General features: G+C 42.2%; 1 protein-coding gene across 1 annotated transcript in view; it reads left to right on the forward strand.

Annotated features, from left to right (window-relative positions):
• Window positions 1–449: 449 nt before the first annotated feature.
• Window positions 450–23034, forward strand: part of CDHR4 (cadherin related family member 4) — a gene marked incomplete at both ends in the record, with an annotated part of 43660 nt that continues 21075 nt past the window's right edge. Inside the window, 11 exons of the mRNA XM_083351095.1 lie at window positions 450–522; window positions 2570–2590; window positions 9073–9260; window positions 10265–10424; window positions 10778–10869; window positions 14137–14232; window positions 14567–14670; window positions 15959–16092; window positions 17677–17860; window positions 18233–18380; window positions 18677–18779. Of these exons, the coding sequence (XP_083207221.1) occupies window positions 450–522; window positions 2570–2590; window positions 9073–9260; window positions 10265–10424; window positions 10778–10869; window positions 14137–14232; window positions 14567–14670; window positions 15959–16092; window positions 17677–17860; window positions 18233–18380; window positions 18677–18779 (1303 nt within the window). The remainder of the gene's footprint in view (window positions 523–2569; window positions 2591–9072; window positions 9261–10264; window positions 10425–10777; window positions 10870–14136; window positions 14233–14566; window positions 14671–15958; window positions 16093–17676; window positions 17861–18232; window positions 18381–18676; window positions 18780–23034) is intronic.

Consider the following 23034-nt stretch of genomic DNA (forward strand, 5'->3'; position numbering starts at 1 on the left):
GGAGCTTTAGTGGATGACCCTTCCTCTTACAGCAAATTTAAACGGAATTAGTTATACACCCAATAATCGTGCCCTATTTTTGGAAACTGTCTTTGAAAAGACTTTTAAAGCTGAAGCTTATGTTGAAGTAGCCCATAATATCATCTTGGGGAGTGCTTTTCATGTACTTTTAGACAAAAGAATGGCAGCAAAAAGCTCAGATGAGCTCAGAAACAGTGAGGGGGCTTGGATTTTTCTCAACATTTCTTGGACAGGGTTTTATTTACTTATTTATTTAATTTATTTGCCCCACCCCAACCCCAACCCCGATTTCTTAGAAAATGACTAGTAGCAAAGGGTTGCAGCTTTCACAAGTGAATTTTTCCGTGTCTAGTCCTGCCCAGCCCAGTGTTGTTAGCAACACAATCTGGCAACCTTAGGTGCAGAGGACAGTCAGTGACTTTGACAAGATGCTGCGGCTTGCCCTAGTGGAGTGGGAAAGGCCTTTGCTCCTTTTTCTGCTCCTCACGACCTGGAGGATAGGTAAGAGCTAGCTTGTGCTTTTGAACTGTCCTTAGTGCTCTCTGAGCTTGGTTGTTTCGTGGCAGATGTTTCCTTATCAAACCAGGTAACATCGTTAGTGCTAGATATCACTAGCATTGATGTTGTTACCTAGTTTGGTAATGAAACGTCTGCGGCAAACCAATCAAGGATGCATTGAGGACCTCACAATGCTACCCAGAACTACAACTATTCTCTTTGATTGTTTTTTGAGGTAAGGGAACTATTTGGTGAGGGGGGGGGCTTTTCTGAATTGAATTACCCTCCCCAAAGGGCTGTCAGGCTTGCGAGAGGTGCATCCGATACACATGGGTCCCATCCTTGTAGACTTGCGGAAAGGGCAAAATGGACTATGAATCGAAGGTAGATAAGCGCTTCTGGAGAATACTTCCCCCAGATCTCTTGAAGCATGTGATTGTACACAGTGACTACTGATTGCACAAATACTATGTGTAATGTAGTGAACATGGCATGGGTCCGGAATACCTCGGGGACCACCTGCTGCCGGCGTCAACCCCCCTCCGCCCTGTGCGTTCCCACAGAGAGGGCCTCCTCAGGGTGCCTCCAGTCAGAGAATGCCGGCTGGTGGCCCCCAGGGGGAGGGCCTTCTCTGTGGGCGCCCCGGCCTTATGGAATGAACTGCCGGTGGAGCTCCGGATGGCACCGGATCTCCGCTCCTTCCGGCGCGGGTTAAAGACCCACCTGTTTGAACAAGCTGGCCTGGCCTGATGGGGAGTTAATTTGGGTTTTTAAATATTTGTATATTTTACTGTTTTATCTTGGGCATTAATTTAATTCTATTTTAACTTTTGTAGTTTTGTATTTTTATTATCTGCCCTGTTCACCGCCCTGAGTCCCTAGGGAGAAGGGCGGTATAAAAATTTAATAAAACTAAACTAAACTAAACATGAGCTGCACGGTTCTTGAGGGAGTTTGAGGAGGCTCTCGAAATGAGCCCCCCCCCCATTGGCCTCCTGGCAAAATGCAGCAGTTGCTTTGTATCAAAACTGTCCCTCCAATGTGGGTGTTCGTGTTAATTACACTTGCAGGGATCTGTCAAAGCCCACTTGCCAAAGAGCAAGTGACCCAGTCTGCCTAGCTCCAGTGCAGCCTCTCTTCATCTGCTGGGAGGCTCAGAGATTGAAGCCGGGTCTGCAGAGCTGATCAAAACCAAATGGCTTCCATTCCCCTTGCCGGTTCTTAAGAGAAAAAAAACAAAAACAAAGCAGCTCTTGACCTAGGCACAGCTTGTTTGGTGTCTTTGTTTGTGTTTGTTTTCCAAGGTGTTGCCTGGAGTGTGTATAAGTGTGTGTGAGGGGGTGGGGGTGGGGGGAAGGCAGTTTTTCTTGCTCTGCTCTTCCTATGCCAGCTCTGCCCTTTAACAGGCAGGTCATCTATTTAGCTGTGTCCTCAGGCCCAGACTAATTAGGGGGATCCACTCCTTTGTCCCCCACCCAGGCTTAATTCCTTGATCTGGAGGAATCTACCTCCCCCAACTTTTTCTCTCTCTTTTCCATTTGGAAGTGTTGGCAATCCTGGGTCTTACAAAAGCAGTTTCCCTGTTCCCCAAAGGGGGTTTCCTGTATTCTTTGTGACAATGGGACAGAGTGTCTGACTTCCCTGCCCTGATTTACACAGGAAATTAGTGCAGTGTTGGTGCCCTTGATTAGATTCTCGGAGGAGGAAAGAACTAGTTGTAAAGATGATCCAAAAGAAACTGGAGCAACCTTTTCCACCCTTCCCTAAGAAGGGGTGAATCCAAACGGAGCATTATGAATCAAAATGATTAATAGCACCTAGTGGTGTTTTGGGTGGGAAAATGATGGCATAAATAATAGCAGAACAGCATAAAATTATGTGGAAGAGGCAAGGCAATCACACCATAAAAATGGGTTCAAAGCAGTCAGGGAACATTTGCCTTTATTTCTCATTTAGCAGTGAATTTTCTGAGTAATATTTGCTAGTTAACTCGACTCACAGCAGGCAGTGCATAAGAAACGTTTCTCTTTTATTTCCTTCCCACCTGTAGATCCAAGCATCGGAGCTGAAGGTAAGGAAACTTGCTTGCCCCATATTTAATGGCCAGACACCAATGGCTTGAAAACAAGATTGCTAGTGGCAGGTCAAGAACAGCCTTTGATGTGTGACAGCTGTGAAAACAAAGCTGACTGCTCTTCATATAGACAAACATGGATTATAGCCAAGCATATGTATGTGAGTACATGTGCCACCAGATGGGCATATAGGCACCAGGGTGCCTCAAGGCCACCTAGGGCTATATAGCTTTACAAAATGTCCAGTGTTTGATTAAAACAATATGATTGCACCCTAGGAAATTTTAGAATCCAATGATGGATGAGAGGGGGCCGAGAACATTCTGGAGTCTTAATGAGCATGAAAATCTTTGTTCCGGAGGGGATTGGTATGTAAGTCTGCTGAAGCAAAAGCAACAGAGAGCTCAGTGGCACCTTGGAATATCAGTTATCACATATGAGCTCATCTGATACTCAGTGCATCCGTTTAAGGTGTTATAAGGTTCCTTATTGTTTGTAAAAGGTAAAGGTTCCCCTGCACATGCGTGCTAGTTGTTTCCGACTCTAGGGGCCGGTGCTCATCTCCGTTTCAAAGCCAAAGAGCCAGCGCTTGTCCGAGGACATCTCCATGGTCATGTGGCCGGCATGACTAGACGCCAAAGGCGCACGGAACGCTGTTACCTTCCCACCGCAGTGGTCCCTATTTTTCTACTTGCATTTTTACGTGCTTTCGAACTGCTAGGTTGGCAGAAGCTGGGACGAGTAACAGTTGCTCACTCTGTTACGCGGCACTCGGGATTCGACCCGCCAAACTGCCGACCTTCTGATCGACAAGCTCAGCGTCCTAACCCACTGAGCCACCGTGCCCCTTTTATTGTTTGTACCTTAACCCAAATAATTAACCACAAAAACGCAATAACATAAACTAGAAATGATCCACCAATTAACAATGACAATAAAATACCAGCCAATTGTGCTATTTAAACTCTTCTTCCTATTCTTTGTATCTAAGTTTCATCTGCTTTCTAATGTCTTTTAAATTTACTTTACTCATTTCTCAATTTAATTTTGTCTTTTTCTACCTGGCACCCAGATTTCTCTGTTATGGTTTATGTCTTTACTACCAATTAACATAGATGCTGGCAGAGAATTATGGGTGCTGAATTCCAACATATTTCCAATGATGGAAATTTGATGTATTTGCTTAATCGTGAAGAAAAAGACACACTCTACCTAGTAGCATAGCTTTCAGGGCAACGTAGTGCCAAATTAAACATTATAAAAATAAAACAAAAAAAATGCAATATATCTAATTAGGTTTAAATTTATTAGGTTAAGAAGGCACTGTCGCTTCACGAGGAATATCTGTTGTTGGCAACTGGGAACTGGGAATTCAGAGTAGCTAGGGGAAAAGCTTTTTTTTTTTCCTTGACCTGAGAAGAAGCAGGAAGCACCTTACTTGATTAATAAAAGGTTTCTCTTCTTCTTTCCCCAGGCATGGAATTATTTTAGAGACATATAAAATAGTGAACTGGCTCTTGAATTTGTCTTTTTTTTTTTCTTCTTCTCCCAATTTTCCAGCTGTCCTCAGTTGGTCTTCTCCTCCCTGCTATTCTGCTGGATGCTCTTTCCCTTCAGTGGTGGGGCAGTTCTGAGGTGCGAAGGTTCGTGGGAGGAATCTTCGTTCCAAGCCTTTGCTCCAGCACCTGGAGACCAGGACATCTGGGGAAAAAGAGATGCGGGCAATCCCAATTCAGACAGCATAATCAGAGGATTGCTTTATAATTCAGCAGACATGGGCTACGCTTACACTCCCACAAAACTCCAAAGCATTATTTGGAGGGTGAATATGAAATGCTGCAGAACGGCAGGAAATGCCATCAAGCCCTGGGCACATTCTGCCCGTCTTGGTGGGCTGCTGTGGAAGAAAGAAGGGTTAAGAACAGACTCCCTGGACCAGTTGAGTCTTGTTCGATCAGCAAGCTCTTTGAGGGATTGGGGGCTTTTGACCAGTAGTCCTTTTGCACCCAGCTCACCCAAGAAGTACAATTCCTGACTTACATCTGACATATTTATACAAACACTTTATAGGAGTTTGATTTGGAGGAGAGGAGTGCCACTATCTTTGCCTGTTTAGGGAATTTCCTTCATGATGTAAAAGTTGATAGCCAAGATGGCAATGAGAGTAAAACCCCAACTGTTCAAAATGTACATAAAGCGAAAGATAATAAAATGACATATAAAGGCAAATTCAGTACCAGGAAAGAAATATACTGTATCAGCACATCCTCCCTTAGTTTCAGGGTTCTGATGTTTGACTGCAGGGTTAGGCTCAACAATCTATTTCAAATTGCAGGTGTCTTGCCAAGCAAACCCTTGTGCACCTTGCGAGGAGGGGGGGGGGGACAAGCTCAGGTTTTTCATGCAGAAGGTCCCCAGTTCAGTCCTTGCTACCTCCAAGTGGGAAGGAAAACAAAACTTGGAAAGCATTTGCTGCTCTTCAGTGTTACAGACCAGTGTCTGAATTGGGGCATTTCAAGAGAAAAGGCTGCTATCAGCTGCAGTTCAAATTGCAATTCACAATCTGCAGCCAGAGATTTCTATTGTTTTTCTCACCTGGCTCTATTCTTTCCATAGCCTCATTAGCAGACTATCCTTTTCATTAAAATCTCTTCTTTCCTTGCAGAGAGATTTTTAGTACTGTAATCAGAATTCTGGTTTTTGCTTACTATATCGCCTCTGTGTCTGCTATGTGGAAGCTATGTGGTAGCATTTTGGTCCCTAAAAACTTGGGCAGACGATGTTTTCTCATTTTTATGTATCAGTAATAAAAGCCCAAATAGTTGAGCTGGATTATCACAGTACAATTTCATTTAACAATTTGTTCAAAACAAGATTAAAGGTAATGTCCATTAAGCTTGCCGCTGGATAGCAAATTGGCTAAATGATTTACTGATTCCTTCTGAGAATAACAGATTTCTTTAGTTAACTCCACAAATAAGTCTTATAAAAAAGCCTGATGGTTACTAATTATTTTTACTATGCCAGCTGAATTTTTCCTGTTTATATAGCTATATGTTTATTTTATTTTTACCTCCCTAAGGAAAAGATTTTACACATCATTTCTTCTTTTTTAATTTTTATGGTTGTGAGCCGCCCTGAGTCCTCAGGGAGAAGGGCAGCATATAAATTTAATCAAATCATAATCAGATCAAATCAAATACAAAATCCTAAAAATCAGGCCATCCCATATGAATTGAGGGAAGTTGCCCCCTTTCTTCCCCAGCTATGTTGGTGTATAAATGTTCTGCTGAGGTAACAAAGCAGGATAGTTGTTTCACTTTTGTGCAAATTCCTTTTTCAACAGGAAATGTAGAGCATTGCCAAAATCGATACATAAAGCATCCCTTTTTATTTTCCTCTAGTACTATTAATTAATTAATTAATTGGTTTAGAATTGCAGAAATAGTTTTGAAAAAAAGAAAGGATGTGTAAAATCTTTTCCTTAGGGAGGAAAAATATTTCCTAAGTGGGTAATAATTTTATTGGAACTAAGTAAAATTAATACAACTGAGCCTGCACATTTTAGTTTAGATTAGTTTTATTAAATTTTTATACCGCCCTTCTCCCGAAGGCGGTGTACAGGGCGGTGTACAGGGCAATAAATATCAGAATATAAATACAAAAGTTAAAAGAAGTTAAAAGAATTAAATAATCATGCCCATTATAATACAATGATTAAAACTATGTTAAAATTAGATCCAACCCCAAACCCATCAAACCAGGCCAGATTGTTCAAATAAATAAGTTTTTAAATCGCGCCGGAAGGAGCGAAGGTCGGGAGCCATCCGGAGCTCAACCGGCAAGCGGTTCCATAGGTCTGGCGCGCCCACAGAGAACGCCCTCCCCCTGGGGGCCACCAATCGACATTCTCTGATTGGAGGCACCCTGAGGAGGCCCACTCTGTGGGAGCGCACTGGACGGAGGGAGGTTGATGCCGGCAGCAGGTGCTGCCGTAGGTAATCCGGACCCATGCCATGTAGGGCTTTATAGGTCATTACCAGCACCTTGAATCTCACCCGGAGGGCAACCGGCAGCCAATGCAGCTCGCAGAGTAGAGGTGTAACATGGGAGTTTCGGGAGACCCCCAACACCACTCGCGCGGCTGCATTCTGCACCAGTTGAAGCCTCCGAGTGGTCCTCAAGGGCAGCCCCATGTAGAGAGCATTGCAGTAGTCCAAACGAGAGGTCATGAGCGCAGGAGTGACTGTACGCAAGGCATCCCGGGCTAGATAGGGCCGCAACTGGCGCACCAGGCGAACCTGGGCGAAGGCCCCCCTAGTCACAGCTCCTATATGATCTTCTAAGGAGAGCTGTGAATCTAGAAGGACCCCCAAGTTGCGAGCCCGATCTACGGGGGGTAATAGCTCACCCCCCATATTAAGAGATGGAATATTCTGCATTTCCCGAGATGCCAACACGCACAGCCACTCAGTCTTGACAGGGTTGAGCTGAAGCCTGTTCCTCCCCATCCTCCCCATTTTAGACCCCTAGAACAGTCCAATAGACCTTCAGGTTTTCTATATAATTTTATATCCTATCATTGAAGAACAGGTTTTAGATTTTTTTCCCTTGGATCATGAATCTGTGCTAACTAAGTATAATTAACTATAATTCATTTAAAGACATTGTTTTCAGGAAGGAAGGGTTTTTTTTAAAAAAGGCTTGATGAGATTAGTGCAAGGCTTTTGCAAACCCATTACTGTGCAAATGTTCTTGACTATACCTCCCACCATTCTCAGCCAGCACTGTAAATTGTTATCTAACGCGTTCAGAAAGCTTGGAGAAGGATGATCTGTAATAAAGGCAAAGCTAGGTATGTTTTTGGATCCTCTTAAACCATTTTGGCTTACTTTCTGCATTCCAACAAATATTTGTTCAAACTTTCTCCTGCAGTGCGTGAATGTGTTCCCACGCTGTTAACAAAACAGCTCTCCTAAATTTGGGGGTCTCATGATGACTTTAGGAATTTAGGAGCATTTTTCTTTATATGCTAGGTGAAGAATTTGTTCAGAAGGATAAAAGCAACAGGAGAAAAAAATACAGGAAAACAGGCAGTCACTGGAGTCCGGCCTCAGAGGCATAAATGTTTCATAATTGGGGAGGCAAGTAGGAGAAAAAGGGGAATATTAAAGCATCCTTCAGGAACCAGTTTTCCCATTGTGCCTAAGAGGACCTCCTATGTTTCAGGGGTATTCACAGGATGTGTATAAAATGTGAAGATGGTGGCCGTGACAATGTGGTTGAATATGTATGAATTCCTTCAATCATGTTTTTACACCCATCATCTTGTTTTTCCCCCAGTCATACCTCATTGACATTCCTGCTATATTTCTTGCTTGTGGTAGAAAACATACCTTAGATTTCGGAAGAGAGTATGCTGGGCAGGAGCTCAACAAATAACACCATGAAATAAATTGTAGGTTCTTAACAGGAGAATTGAGGAACCTTCCAGATGTAACTAAACTACAGCTCTTGACAAGCCTCACTACTGGTCATTGTAATCCAGCTGTATTAGAAGGGTCAGAGGTTCCCCATTTCTGCTTTGTCATCTCATTGTTCTTAAATATTGAATATGAATTTTTTTGAGTCAAAAAATTTAAAAAAAATGCAAAAGTAGTGCAGAGGATAAAGTAGCTCCTGTTTATTAAATTGGAAATAAATTCATTTTTATTTAAAAAATAAACTTTATTTAGAAATAAATAATTGAAGACAAAAGAATCTTTTATTAGCAAGGATTTCTTTATTTTCTTTCTTTTTGTTCAGTTATTTATTTTTATGTATTTTCCATTATTGTAAAACTCAAGAAGTTCCCAGTCCACAGTTAAAATGCAAGAGCATATCAGTAGGTTAAAACACTGCAAAAACAGCACCTTCAGTTAAAAAAGAGAGAGAACGAAGGAGAATCAAACAAAAAACACCATAAAACGCCAGAGTTCCCCCAACCTTTGGGGGTTGGTGGCCTGGAGCAGGGGGAAAGAAGGGATGGGTAGAGTGAATGCGTGTGCGTGCATGAACACCCATTGCTTACCTGAATGGGGCCATGAGCACTCACACGAGTGGAGCCACAAATGCCCTCAATGCTTGTGGTGACGCTTGTGTGAGTGGGGCTGTGAATGCCCATGCTTGTGGCAATGCTTATGCAAACACTGACATTCGTGCAAATGGGGCTGTGTGCACGCACACATGCACACCAGCCAGCCACTCATGCAGCCTGGTGGCCAATAGGCTGTGGCCCGGTAGGGGGCTGCAGCCCACAGGTTGGAGACCCTTGCTCTACACGCAAGGCTGGATGAAGAAATAGGTGAATTTCAGCAGGAAGAGCATTCCAGACCAAAGTTGCTATTAGGAGAAGCTCCTATGCAGTTCTTAGCAGATGGTCCTTGCTATCATTAGTGGTGACATAAAATCAACATTCTCCTGCTGATCCTTCTCTTAGCTGTAGTGTTTGGAGACCTTCCTAAAACGGTGGAACTGGAAGACAATCTGGAACCAAATTCATTTGTGACTACCTTATCTGTCAATTGTACAAACTCAAGCTATGTGCCTGATACATACCTGAAGAGCGTCAACCCGGTTTCCTCTTTTTTCAACTTTCTAAACATCTTATCCGTTGGCAACTATGAGGTAAACAAGATAATATAGCCAGCCCAATATACCTTAGGATGATTTTTGAGGAATAGTATTTGTCTTGATGGCCAAGGAAATGCTAAATGATATAGGGAATTTTTGTAATAATTTACAAACAATTTGGACTCCTGCTACTAAGTGTTTCAGCTTCCTTCAACCACATGTGCTCTGAAGCTTTAAGATTACAATTTGGAGTATCCCAGATAAACATGGTAATGGACCTCTGGTTGAGAAAGGGACTGTGGTTCTGTTTCTCCGATGCAGAACAGAAGTGATTGGTGGGTTTAGTAAAGAATACCTCATCTAACCCTGAGAAGATCTTAGGAAGGGCTTTATTTATGATGTTATCAATGAATGATGGTAATCTAAACAAGAACATCATTTGTGGCATCTTCACTTTGGAACTCTCTTATGTTTGATGTTCATGAAGTAGTTCTCAAGAGTACACTTTATGAATTAAGATATGTATTTATTCAGGTGAGGTTTTGATAGGTTCACTGCTGACTATGGCATTTGATTATATGGTTTTCTTTGCAATTCTTGGTTTTATATTTTATATTCATTCTGTAAATCATTTTGCAGTACTTGATGAAGAGCGGTGTGCTTATTAACAGTAAACTAGAAGAACTGAAAGGATGAAATATAAGGTTAATAAAAACTTCATCATCCCAGAGTTCCTAAGAAGGGAGACTGAAAACAGTTTCTACCAAAAACTCTGGAATGGGGAAATAGACTAACCATAAATTCCACAGAGTTCTGTGTTCTTTTTAATTAAAAAAGATCACTTTTACGGTGGACTCAAACACCACATTGCTGAGTTAGCAATAACTTGGCTAAGCCCTCAGCTGATGTTAAAGAAATTATTGAGATCCAGGGTTGCTTTTGAAGTGGCTGACAGTCCTTTGGTGGAGATACCCTCAGAGATGGACAGGGGAGGGAAGAGGTTGGTGTTCTAATGCTTACCTAACAATTAAACCAAGGCTCTTTCTTTTGATTCCCAGCTGAGACTTAGTCCCAGTGCTGCTCTAGATGCCAGAGTGGTGAATCTGTATGCCTTAACATTCACTGCAAATTGTGGAGGAAAGACAAAAGATGCTCAACTCTTTGTTCAAGTTAATGAAGCAAAGAGATTAGTGTGCATTGAAAGATTTACTGACATAGGTAAGAATGCTTCAGTTTCCTTGATTAAGTTAGTTTGGGCATATTCAGCAAAAGATAAAAGTGCTTTAATGAAGAACATTTTAACGTAGTATTATAGTAGAGTTGGATGAGATGGGGGATTATTAGTCAGTAAGCAGTGGGATGTGTTGAATTTTCCATCAACATGGAGCAGATCTTGACTAGCACAGGGTAACAAAATATTATTTTGACCAAGAATAGAAGAGAGTGGAGTAGAATTGCCCAAAGGGTCTCATAATCCTAAAATGAGGGACTGTTCAATCTCAGCTTGCCCATGTTGCCATGTTCAATTCACTACCATGCTAATTTTTTTCTCCATCTCTCATATATCATAGGACGGTTGCCTATACAAGTTTCAGAGGACATTCGACCTGGAGAAACAATCTACACAACTGTCTTGAAGAGGCGGGGCACAGGCAGACTGACCGTAAGTGCAGTGGTTGGAAGAAAAAGCAGGAATGTGCTTGAGAAAAGCTCTGTGATCACAAGGAGGGTGAAGTAGCCTAAGGACCACTCGGGACGACAGGCTAGTTAACGACAAGTTTATTAAGAGCAAGGCAAACATAGAATAACTTGTCCGGCTTTTATAGCCGGCAGCTGGTAGCGAGGACCAATCAGCGGTGTTTATTTTGGCGCCGCGTCAAGCTGGGACCAATCCGCGCCGCCTTCTGTTGACAGCTCCGGCTTCCGCATGTGTTGGTGTTTTGACAGCCGCGAGCTGTCAGTGGTTGCGCCTGCGCTGTGCGGTGGATGCTTTGACAGCTCAGGCTTCCTCATGGTCCGGAGTTTGACAGCCGCGAGCTGTCAGTGGTGGCGCCTGCGCTGTGCGGGGAACTTTGACAGCTGTCAAAGTTCCCGCGTGTTTTCCTGTCAGGCGGCTTGTAGTTTATATACTTGTCAATGCAGTATTATTGAACTGTTTACACATATAACATATCAATTAAGGAACTGTTTACATATATAACACACCCCTTACCCCTCCCCTGGTGCGTTTCTTTCCTCTTGGACGTTTGAACCTGCCCACTGATAGTCTTTTAGGTAGGTGGGTGGTCTTCGATTCCTGGTTGAGCGGCGAAGGGGTGGAGGGTGGTCTGGTTCAGGTCCTTCGTTTTGGTGTTCCTCTTCCTGGTTTGGGATAGGCAGCATTTCCGGTGGGGGTTGTATCTCGGCATTGGTTGGTTGCTCAGAATTGTGTGGTGGTTGTCTGGGTCTGAGTTGGTCAATATGGCGGCGTACGTTGCCCTGTGCCTGCGTTGCTATAAGGTATGAGATGGGCCCAGTTTGTTTTATTACTGTCCCTTGTACCCACTTGTTTTTATCTGTGTATGATCGTGCCCATATCAGTTGACCAGGGTTGAGTGTGCGGGCGGGATGGGGGTGCTGTTTTTCTTCTGGATATGTGTCAGGGTGCAGTCTGTCGAGTCGTGTTATGAGCCTCCTCCCCCATCTTAATTCAGCCGGTGATTTGCCGGTTGTAGTGCATGGAGTTGAGTGTTGTGATAATAGAAACTGGCTGAGACGCCTTTGCCAGTTTCCTTTAACGAATTTTTTCAAAGCTTCCTTTGTGGATCGTACCATAATTTCAGCCATTCCGTTCGACGATGGGTGGAACGGCGCCGACGTGACCAGCCTAATACAGTTCTTCATAGCGAACATCTGAAATTCACGAGAGGTTAATTGAGGTCCGTTGTCTGAAACTATGGTGTCAGGCAGGCCGTGTGTAGCGAATATTTTTCGTAAAGCTTGCATAGTGGCTTCGGACGTTGTTTTTCTAAGGGGAGTGACTTCCAGCCATTTAGAATAGCTGTCCACTACAATTAAGAAACTTTGACCCTGGATGGGTCCTGCAAAATCTATATGTATACGAGACCAAGGGTTCCTAGTAGTTTCCCATTTATGGATAGGTGCCTGGGGTGGTTCGTTCCTGGTCTGTTGACAGGTGTAACACCCACCCACATATTTTTCTATTTGTTTATCTATGCCTGGCCACCACACATAACTTCTAGCCATCGCCTTCATTTTTACAATTCCAGGGTGTCCTTCATGTAAAATGTGTAATGTTTGGTCTATGTTTTTCTCTGGTATGATGACCCTATTTCCCCACAGCAGGCATCCTCTATGTGTTGAGATCTCATTTTTTCTGTTAAAATAAGGTTGGAATTGGGGTTGTGGGTTTTGAGCTGGCCACCCTGTTGTGGCCCATTTAAGGACTCTGGTAAGTATTTTATCTTTGGCTGAATTACTAGCTATAATGTTTGCAGTCAAGGGGCATTCTGGTAGTTGGGAGATTGCTAAAATCAGGCTGGCTGGGGCTGGGTCTGAGTCCCTGGTTTGCATGGGTAGTCTGCTGAGGCAGTCCGCGTGTCCCAATTCTTTACCTGGCTTATGTATTAGTTGATAGGAATAGGCTGCTAAGAATGTTGACCATCGTAAAATTCTCGGAGAGAGAATTTGTGGAGTAGTTTTATTCCACGTGAATATGCCTAGCAGGGGTTTGTGATCCGTAAATATAGTAAATGGTCTGCCATACAGGTAGTCGTGAAATTGGTGTGTTATATATGTAAACAGTTCCTTAATTGATATGTTATATGTGTAAACAGTTCAATAATACTGCATTGACAAGTATATAAACTACAAGCCGCCTGACAGGAAAACACGCGGGAACTTTGACAGCTGTCAAAGTTCCCCGCACAGCGCAGGCGCCACCACTGACAGCTCGCGGCTGTCAAACTCCGGACCATGAGGAAGCCTGAGCTGTCAAAGCATCCACCGCACAGCGCAGGCGCAACCACTGACAGCTCGCGGCTGTCAAAACACCAACACATGCGGAAGCCGGAGCTGTCAACAGAAGGCGGCGCGGATTGGTCCCAGCTTGACGCGGCGCCAAAATAAACACCGCTGATTGGTCCTCGCTACCAGCTGCCGGCTATAAAAGCCGGACAAGTTATTCTATGTTTGCCTTGCTCTTAATAAACTTGTCGTTAACTAGCCTGTCGTCCCGAGTGGTCCTTAGGCTACTTCACTGGCGACGAAGGTGGGATCGCTCCGGAGCTGAAGTCACGGCCGAGGAAGAGAGTTCCCGGCAAGAGCTGTCACGGAGGTTTTAACTTCCATCGGAGCAACCCAGGACCGGACGACATGGCAAACTTCGGCCGTGTGAGGGAGTTTGATACACGCCATCCCGAGAGATGGCAATCACACCTTGGCCAGGTCGAGGGATTCCTCCTCGTCAGTAAAATCACTGACGACCGAGCAAAGGCCGCCACTCTGCTGTACATCAGCGGACCTCCAGTATATGATGCAGCCGTCGGCTTGTTCAGCCCGGTGCCCATCACTGAAGTCTCCTACGCGGACCTGGTGGACCAGCTGAACAAGTACTACATGCCGGCTCGTTCAGAACTGTACTGGCGGGTGCAATTCGCACAAAAGAAACAACGGCCGGACGAGCCCGCCAACGAGTTCATCGCCGGGGTCAGACACGCCGCACGGAACTGTTTACATATATAACACAGAGGGACAAATTGTTATCCACAAATGGGAGGAGGAATTCTTGTGGATCATCTGAGAGAAAGTGATCATCTGTGGGGAGCTGGCATTTTGAAGGGTGACTCAGACAGGGTGAGAGCCAGTGGCTGGGCAACAGGTGCAGGTATTGTCTACTTTATAATCTCCGCACTGTCTTTCCTTCCCACAGTTCACCATTGAGGATTCTTCCTTGCCTTTTGTCATAACTTCAGAAGGAATCCTGCAGGCACCTGCCACAGGTTTCACTCGTGAACAAGCTGGCAAGGTATATGCTATTGTTTGCGTTGCACATATATCTGCTTAGCAGCCTACTGAAATAGTGGGAGTCCATTCAAGACATGTTATTCCTTGGTTCTCGGTCATATCCCAAACAATCCCAAAGAGAATTGCATGCCTGCAGGGAGCTTCTGTTGTTTTCATCGGCATTTTGCCACTAGACTTTGATTTCCACATGTCTCATTTCAGGTCTTTGGACTTTTCTAATTGCATAGTTTCTAATAATTTCAGAGAATTATCTGTTTCTAAGGCTTCTATGGAACTGTAGGCTTCTTCATTGGGCCTCTTGGATTCAGCTAACCTTTCCTGTATTGCCCCTGCAGACATTCTCACTAAAAATTGCGGTCAGCGATGGTGCTTCAAGAAGTTGCAAAGTGCCTCTGTCTATTCAGGTGATCCCTGTCCACCATAACAAAGTCAGTTTCACGTGAGTTGGAGAATTGGGCGTGGGTAGAAAGATATGGTGATATTTAGATGTGCACGTTGGGTTGCCAACAAATTGGTAGAGCCAAGACATCCTGCTCTACCATTACATCCTTGAAAGGCATACAGTACTCCAGAATCCCTTGCAGTGAACGGCACAGAATTGGAATTATGTTAGGGAATAATTATCACTTCAGATCTGGTCACGTGAAATCCCATTTAATCTTATAGTACAATCTCAGAATCCTCTATGATACTTACAGGTAGTCCTTGACTTATGAACACTATTGAACCCAAATTTTCCATTGCTAAGCAAGACAGTTGTTAAGTGAGTTTTTCCCCATTTTGTGACCTTTCTTGCTACACATGTTAAATTACTGCAGTTGTTAATAACATGGTTATTAAGTGAATCTGGCTTTCCCATTGACTTGGCTTGTCAGAAGTTCGCAAAAGGTGATCACATGACCCAGCGACACTGCAACCATCATAAATACATGCCAGTTGCCAAGCAACCGAATATTGATCACGTGAACACGGGGATGCTGATGTAAGTGTCATAAATCACTTTTTTCAATGCCATTATAATTTTTAATGGTTACTAAATAAATGGTTGTAAGTTGAAGATTACATATATTGGACTTTGAAGATGCACTGCTCAAAATGATGCTTTGCTGGAACCTCTAAAAAAGCTGTCTGCTCAATCATGCATGGTCTGAGTTAGGGCTACTTGTTACTAACGGAAACCTCAGCACATGAGGAATCATCTATGCTCCATCCATCGTGCACGGCTTATACCCTTCTCTGGAGAAAGAACTAGAACAGCCAAAGCCTGAATCAAGCTGCACACTTCTGGAATTCTTGGGATATTATGTTTTCTACTGAGATTTCTGAAATCCCTGCAGTGAACACAAAATTCTAGATCTAAAATTTATTGCAGAAAGGGGATGAGGAGACTTCATCCTCTTTCTGTTGTCTAGGACAGTATAAGAATATGTTTCCTGACTCTTCTACCTCATAGGTTTAGGACACATAGATTGAACAGACTGGACTATGATCCATACTTATAGTTTAACCAAATACCATTACATTAACCAGATATATTTGGAACTTTGAGATAGACATGCATGGGGACAGATTTCTTTCAGGCTATATCCCCATCAATGTTTATAGTTTTGTGCCCATGTAACCATTAAACTATTTTTTTTATTTTAAGTAGGCAGAGTAAACAGTATTGTGCTCAATGGACTCTTGATTCAGAAAGAGTTATTCATACCTTTGTCTTCATGATTCAGGGAATCATCAGTTGCAAGTTCAATACCGGAAAATGTACCACCCTTGTTCAACATCATAAAGGTTCATGCGAGTGGGGATAATGTGCTCTACCAGATTATCTCCCCAAGCACAAACTCTTTTACCATTGACCCAGGTAATGAAAGCCCCAGGTAAGCCATAGCATCCACCCCATCTCAGGAAGTCTCTAGCAGCTAGCTATACTGATTTTCAATTGCCAGTCCTCTTGCCTTCAAGAGGCTGAGAATCAATCTTTCTTCCTTATATGGACTCCAGGGGAGGTATGGTGAACTGAAGACAGCTGTGTAAAAGCAACAAAAGTAAAAAATAAGTGGTAAAGACCAAGGAACTTGTCAGTAGACCAGTTCCTTGGAAGCATTCCAGATAAGGAGAGGACAGGATTGCCCATATGTGCTCCAATGGCTACTCCTTGCAAGGAGACTGCAGGACAGCAGTTTTCTATGCATTTGAACCCCAGAAGATGAACTATGGAAGAGCTTTTAAAGGACACTAAGTTTCTAATTACTTTGGAATTTGCCTATGCATTCCTTACAGCCACAACTGGGTCTAAAATTTTCATTACTAAGCAAAACAGTTGTTGAGTTTTGCCCTATTTAGCAAAAAGCTAAATAAGATTTTGATCTAAGAAAGTTATAAGGGTCAAGGTAAATTTGGAGTATTGAATTTTTCTATAAGATTTTGGAATTAACTATAAAAATAACCTCTTGTAGGAAACATAATTATTTTGATTATTATGGCAACTGCAAGTGAGATAAAAGATAAGTGATGATTTTAGAAACTAGACTCAGTGACTAGACTAGAGGGAACTAAAGATTTTAAGCAGAAGATGAAAAATATTAATGCTAATTAATACTGGGATGATACAAAATGATACAAAATATTATAACATCAGAAATATTGAAGGAGATCTTTGAAGAATAGATCCATAAATTAAGTAACTACAGTATCAACAGTGTCAGTAATAATGTCTGCTTCCATAGGTATTCTGTCTAAAAGATATTAATGAAGGAACAATAAATGAGAAACAGATTTCATCTAATAAGAGAACAATTTTGAATAGGTCACTATACTAGATATATCAAAGAAACTGACTGAAGTTTTTTTAAAAAAAAGTTAAGGAAAATATAAATGATGAACCAAGAGAATGATTGGAAAAATATTTTCTTATTGTATCAAGAGGCTTGTTAAAGCCTTGAAGAAATCTTGGTCATAGGATAAAGGAGAATTGAAGAGAAATAAAATCCTAGAACAGTAATTGATTGACTTTACACTATTAGAAATCAAAGGAAGGAATATAAAATTGTTTATATAATCAAGGTTAAAATTATTGTTTTTTTGTAATTTTCTGGCAACCCTTTATGGGCTTTTTGCTAACACCAGGGTTGAAAAGTTGTTGTTGGTTTTTTTTAATGAATTTGCATATAGCTAAGGGATGGGATATGAGATGAAGAGATATGTGTTTATAGACGCTGAAGAGTTATTAAATATATTTGTTGTGAGGAAGGTTGGAAGTCACTTCATCTTCATTTCTTTTCTTTTTCCTCATTATATTTTCTTTGCTTTTCTTCTTTCTTTTTCTTTTTTTACTGTACTTTTTTTCTTCTTTCCATTCTTTTCTCTTTCTCTAGGTTTAGTTTGTATTAGTTTTTTCCAACTGTAATTAAATTTCTTAATAAAATAGTATTTTTTAATTATACAGTTTCAGGCATCATCAAGACCACTTACTACTTAGATCTGAAACACAATCCAAGCTTAGTCAACACCCAGCTAGAGGTGAAAGCTTACAATATGCTCAATCACGCTGATCATGCCAGCATCATTGTCAACATTACTGTGAAACAGGAGAACTTGGAAGGACCCCGGTGTTCTCCTGCTGTGTTTGTGTAAGTCTCCACAAAGGAAATTGTGGTAGCTTGAGCCAAGAAAACATAGAGTAATAGAGTCAATTTGAGGATGTCTAACTTTCTGCATAGGGATGCCTGTGTGGTAGATTTAGGTGATTAGGAGGACTACTATTTCTGAAGTGAGAAATATAGAAGTCAGACTGCTAAGTGGGAAGAGAGTTTGGGATTGCTTAAAGATAAATACATCTAGGTAAATTTCTTAGCCAATTAAAGATCAGCTCCAGGGACTGTGGTGGTTTTGACTTCATAATCCAACAAATCTGGAAGTCATGCAAGTTAAGTAACAGTGGGATAATGCTTTGGAGAAATCAGAACCCCCTACCTCTTGTGATTATTTTTGCTTAATTCCAGAACTGAGATTCCAGAGAACATTTCAGTTGGGAGCACCATTTTGCCTCTGTCTTGTTATGATCCAGAGAGTATGAATAGCAGCTTGAAATACAATATAGTTGACCAGAATCCACCTTATAGCTTTAAAATGAATGGCCCAAATTTGCAGGTGAGCCAGTGGCTAGTTATATATCAGGTAAGGCTTGAGTAAATTCCTCCGCATCAATTCATGTGAGCGGTACTAAAAATGTACATTTAAATGCACAGTACACCTAAAGCTCAAAGGGACACTGAATTCCCATTTAGATTTTGATGCTTTAAGGACCCTGATTCGTGCTTTGGATCTCAGTTGATGAAAGATCTCTGTTTTTGTAGAAGATACTATAAGCTTTTCTGCCATGGGTTAATAACTAAAGGTAACTTCTGCCCTCTTTCTCCTGATCTTTCTATCCTATGGTCTGACAGGTAAATAGCAGTTTGGACTATGATTCAGAAAGTATGGCCAGTCTTAACTTTCAGTACAAAGCTGCCATTCTAGTGATAGATGAAGGAAGTCCTGCACAAACCAGTAAGTACGACATTGTGAAAAAGTACTATTTGAAGTTTGTTATTCCTGGATATTGATGAAGTAATTGAAACCTGGAAGAATTCTAGGACTAGAAGATGTCTCCTTCAAATGTTGGGCCATGGATACATAGCCATTTGAAATTTGTTGATGAAAATAAATTTAGAATGTTTATCATTGTTGTTTGACCTGGAGAAAAGTATTACTAATGTAATAGAAAAGTATTACTAATGTAATAGAAAAGTATTACTAATGTAATATAATTTTATGCAGAAAAGCAAACCTAACTTATATACTATTGTGCAATTTCCTGCCCTTCATATAAAATAAAATAAAATAAAACTCTGCATCGAGACAGTCAAGACCACAGTCTCAATAACTAAAAATATATATTTTTTCCTAAATAAGAACTCAAAATTCTTTAAGCATGAGAAAAGGTCAAATGTTTGAATTGAGCTTCACATTTAGTGACTACAATGTCATGCAATTTTCTTGATAAACAATTTCCTGTTTTCATAGTCATTGATCAGTCAAATGATCACACTTTTTTTCAGAAGTATTGATAGTAAAAGAGGGCAATTATTAGTTTGTACAGAAGCAGTTATCAGCAGTTATGCTTAAAATCCTACAAGCTAGACTCCAGCAGTATGTGGATCGAGAACTACCAGAAGTACAGGCAGGATTTCGAAGAGGCAGAGGAACTAGAGATCAAATTGCCAACATACGCTGGATCATGGAGAAAGCTAGAGAGTTCCAGAAAAACATCTACTTTTGCTTCATTGACTATACCAAAGCCTTTGATTGTGTGGATCATAACAAACTGTGGCAAGTTCTTAAAGAGATGGGAGTACCAGACCATCTTATTTGTCTCTTGAGAAACCTATACGTGGGCCAAGAAGCAATGGTGAGAACTGGACATGGAACCACTGATTAGTTCAAAATTGGGAAAGGAGTCCGGCAAGGCTGTATACTGTCGCCCTGCCTATTTAACTTATATGCAGAGCACATCATGAGAAAGGCAGGGCTAGATGAATCAAAAGTTGGAATTAAGATTGCTGGAAGAAATATCAACAACCTAAGATATGCAGATGATACCACTCTAATGGCAGAAAGTGAAGAAGAACTAAAGAGCCTCTTGTTGCGGGTGAAGAAGGAGAGTGCAAAAGTTGGGTTGAAACTTAACATTAAGAAAAACAAGATCATGGCATTCGGCCCTCTCAATTGCTGGCAAATAGATGGGGAAGAAATGGAGGTAGTGACAGATTTTATTTTCCTGGGCTCCAAGATCACTGCAGATGGGGACTGTAGTCAAGAAATTAAAAGACGCTTGCTCCTGGGGAGGAAAGCCATGGCAAATCTAGACAGCACACTAAAAAGCAGAGACATCACCCTGTCAACAAAAGTGTGTATAGTCAAGGCTATGGTCTTCCCAGTTGCAATATATGGCAGCGAAAGCTGGACCATAAAAAAGGCTGAACGCCAAAGAATTGAGGCCTTTGAACTGTGGTGCTGGAGAAGACTCCTGTGAGTCCCTTGGACTGCAAGGCGATCAAACTGGTCAGTCCTACAGGAGACCAACCCTGACTGCTCTTTAGAGGGCCAGATCCTGAAGCTAAAACTCAAATACTTTGGCCACCTAATGAGAAGGAAGGACTCACTGGAGAAGAGCCTAATGCTGGGAAAGATTGAGGGCAAGAGAAGAATGGGACGACAGAGAATGAGGTGGCTGGATGGAGTCACTGAAGCAGTAGGCGTGAGCTTGAATTGACTCCAGAAGATGGTAGAGGACAGGAAGGCCTGGAGGAACTTTGTCCATAGGGTTGTGATGGGTCGGACATGACTTCGCAGCTAACAACAACAACAAGTTATCAGCATATTAATGTAAAGGCATCTAAGAGACCAAAGGAAGCAACTGAAAAACAGCAGTTGGTTGAGACTGATGTGAGCCATTCACTGTTGCCTGACTGGAGACAATTGCTAAGTAAATTTGTGATAGGCAAACAAAAGCTACCCGTGATCTGTGTCCTACCCCATAGAAAGCAGATCAGTCAGAAAGCCCAGGATAGACTACCAAAATGCATGTTTGACAAATCCATCAAAAAATTAATACAATTGAAATAATAAAATTATAGCAAATGAGAAATGTTGCAGAGGCTATTTAATATGTAACTCTAAGTATTCCTATAAGTATTAGAATAATCCTTTCCCCAAAGGAGCATGACTATTGATTTTAGGGCAGTCCACTTAAAATTCATATAGAAGTTGAGCAAATTTAGCAGAATGGCAGTATATACAAAGAATCAAGCTGTTATAGGGTAGGGTGGCTGTTGTGATGCAAATTAATGTGATGCATTAACAGAGGGATAGAATCAAGATCATGTGAGGTGTTAATACCACTTTACAATGCCTTGGTAAGGCCACACCTGGAATACTGCATCCAGTTTTGGTCACCACGATGTAAAAGAGATGTTGGGGATCTAGAAAGAGTACAGAGAAGAGCAACAAAGATGATTAGGAGAGGCTAAAACACATAAGGAACAGTTGCTGGAATTGGGTATGCCTGTTACTCGTCCCAGCTTCTGCCAACCTAGCAGTTCGAAAGCACGTAAAAATGCAAGTAGAAAAATAGGGACCACTACGGTGGGAAGGTAACAGCGTTCCGTGCGCCTTTGGCATCTAGTCATGCTGGCCACATGACCACAGAGACGTCCTCGGACAAGCGCTGGCTCTTCAGCTTTGAAATGGAGATGAGCACCGGCCCCTAGAGTTGGAAACGACTAGCACGCATGTGCGGGGGAACCTTTACCTTTACCTTTTAATTTAATGAAAAGGGTGAGGGGTGACATGATAGCAGTGTTCCAATATCTCAGGGGCTGCCACAAAGAAGAGGGAGTCAAACTATTCTCCAAAGCACCTGAGGGCAAGAAGCAATGGATGGAAACTAAGTAACCTAGAACTAAGGAGAAATTTCCTGACAGAACAATTAATCAGTGGAACAACCTGCCTCCAGAAGCTGTGAATGCTCCAACACTGGAAGTTTTTAAGAAGAGACTGGACAGCCATTTGTCTGAAATGGTATAGGGTTTCCTGCCTGAGCAGGGGAGTGGACTAGAAGACCTCCAAAGTCCCTTCCAATTTTTATTTTTATTTTAATTGTTGTTGTTGTTAGGCTCTAACCATATTAAGTCAATGTATGAATCTTTCTAAAGATATGCCTACTCATCCTCCGTGTGATGGTGCTTAGCTGTATATAGTCCTACCTCATGGGTCTCTAGTATGGATTCCAGAGTGGGAATGTGGCTACAGAGATCTCATTTAGTGGCTGCCAGGCTTCATATCATACCTGATCTTATTTTTATTTTTAGATTTCTTAAAAAATCGAGGTGCCATGGTTCAGAACAAAACACCTGCCTCAAGCATTATCTTTGTTTCCAGCAGTGTTTCTGAACTTCACTATACCCCAGAGGTATTGGAAATGACAAATGATTTGGTAGCTATAGCCAGTGTTTTGTTTGGCAGTATGCCCAGCTGCCCAGAAAAAATAAAGACAGATGTAAGGTGAAATGGGAGAGATGAAGTACGTTTACGTTTATGTTTACGTTTTATTTAATTTGTATACCGCCCTTCTCCCTAGGGACTCAGGGCAGTTCACAGGGCATATACCGGTAAATAACAATACAATACAATACAAAAGTTAAAACAAAGATTAAATCAGTGCCCAGTTAAAAACAATAATACAATTCTAAAACAACAATTTAAAACCCAACTCCCCCGTCAGGCCAGACCGGCTAATTCAAATAAATGGGTCTTCAGGCCACGACGGAAAGTTCGGAGGTCTGATGCCATCCGGAGCTCCACTGGCAGTTGGTTCCACAAAGCCGGGGCACCCACAGAGAAGGCTCTCCCCCTGGGGGCCGCCAGTCGGCATTCCCTGACTGGAGGCACCCTGAGGAGGCCCTCTCTGTGGGAACGCACAGGGCGGAGGGGAGTTGACGCCGGCAGCAGGTGGTCCCCGAGGTAACCCGGACCCATGCCATGTAGGGACTTAAAGATCATAACCAAGACCTTGAACCTCACCCGGAAGACAACTGGTAACCAATGCAGCTCGCGGAGCAAAGGTGTAACATGGGAGTACCGGGAAACTCCCAAGACAACTCTCGCGGCCGCATTCTGTACCAGCTGGAGCCTCCGAGTGGTCTTCAAGGGAAGCCCCATGTAGAGAGCATTACAGTAGTCAAGGCGAGAGGTCACGAGCGCA

Source organism: Vipera ursinii (genome assembly GCF_947247035.1).
Source record: "Vipera ursinii genome assembly, chromosome: 2".
In the NCBI taxonomy this organism is placed as follows: Eukaryota; Metazoa; Chordata; class Lepidosauria; order Squamata; family Viperidae; genus Vipera; species Vipera ursinii.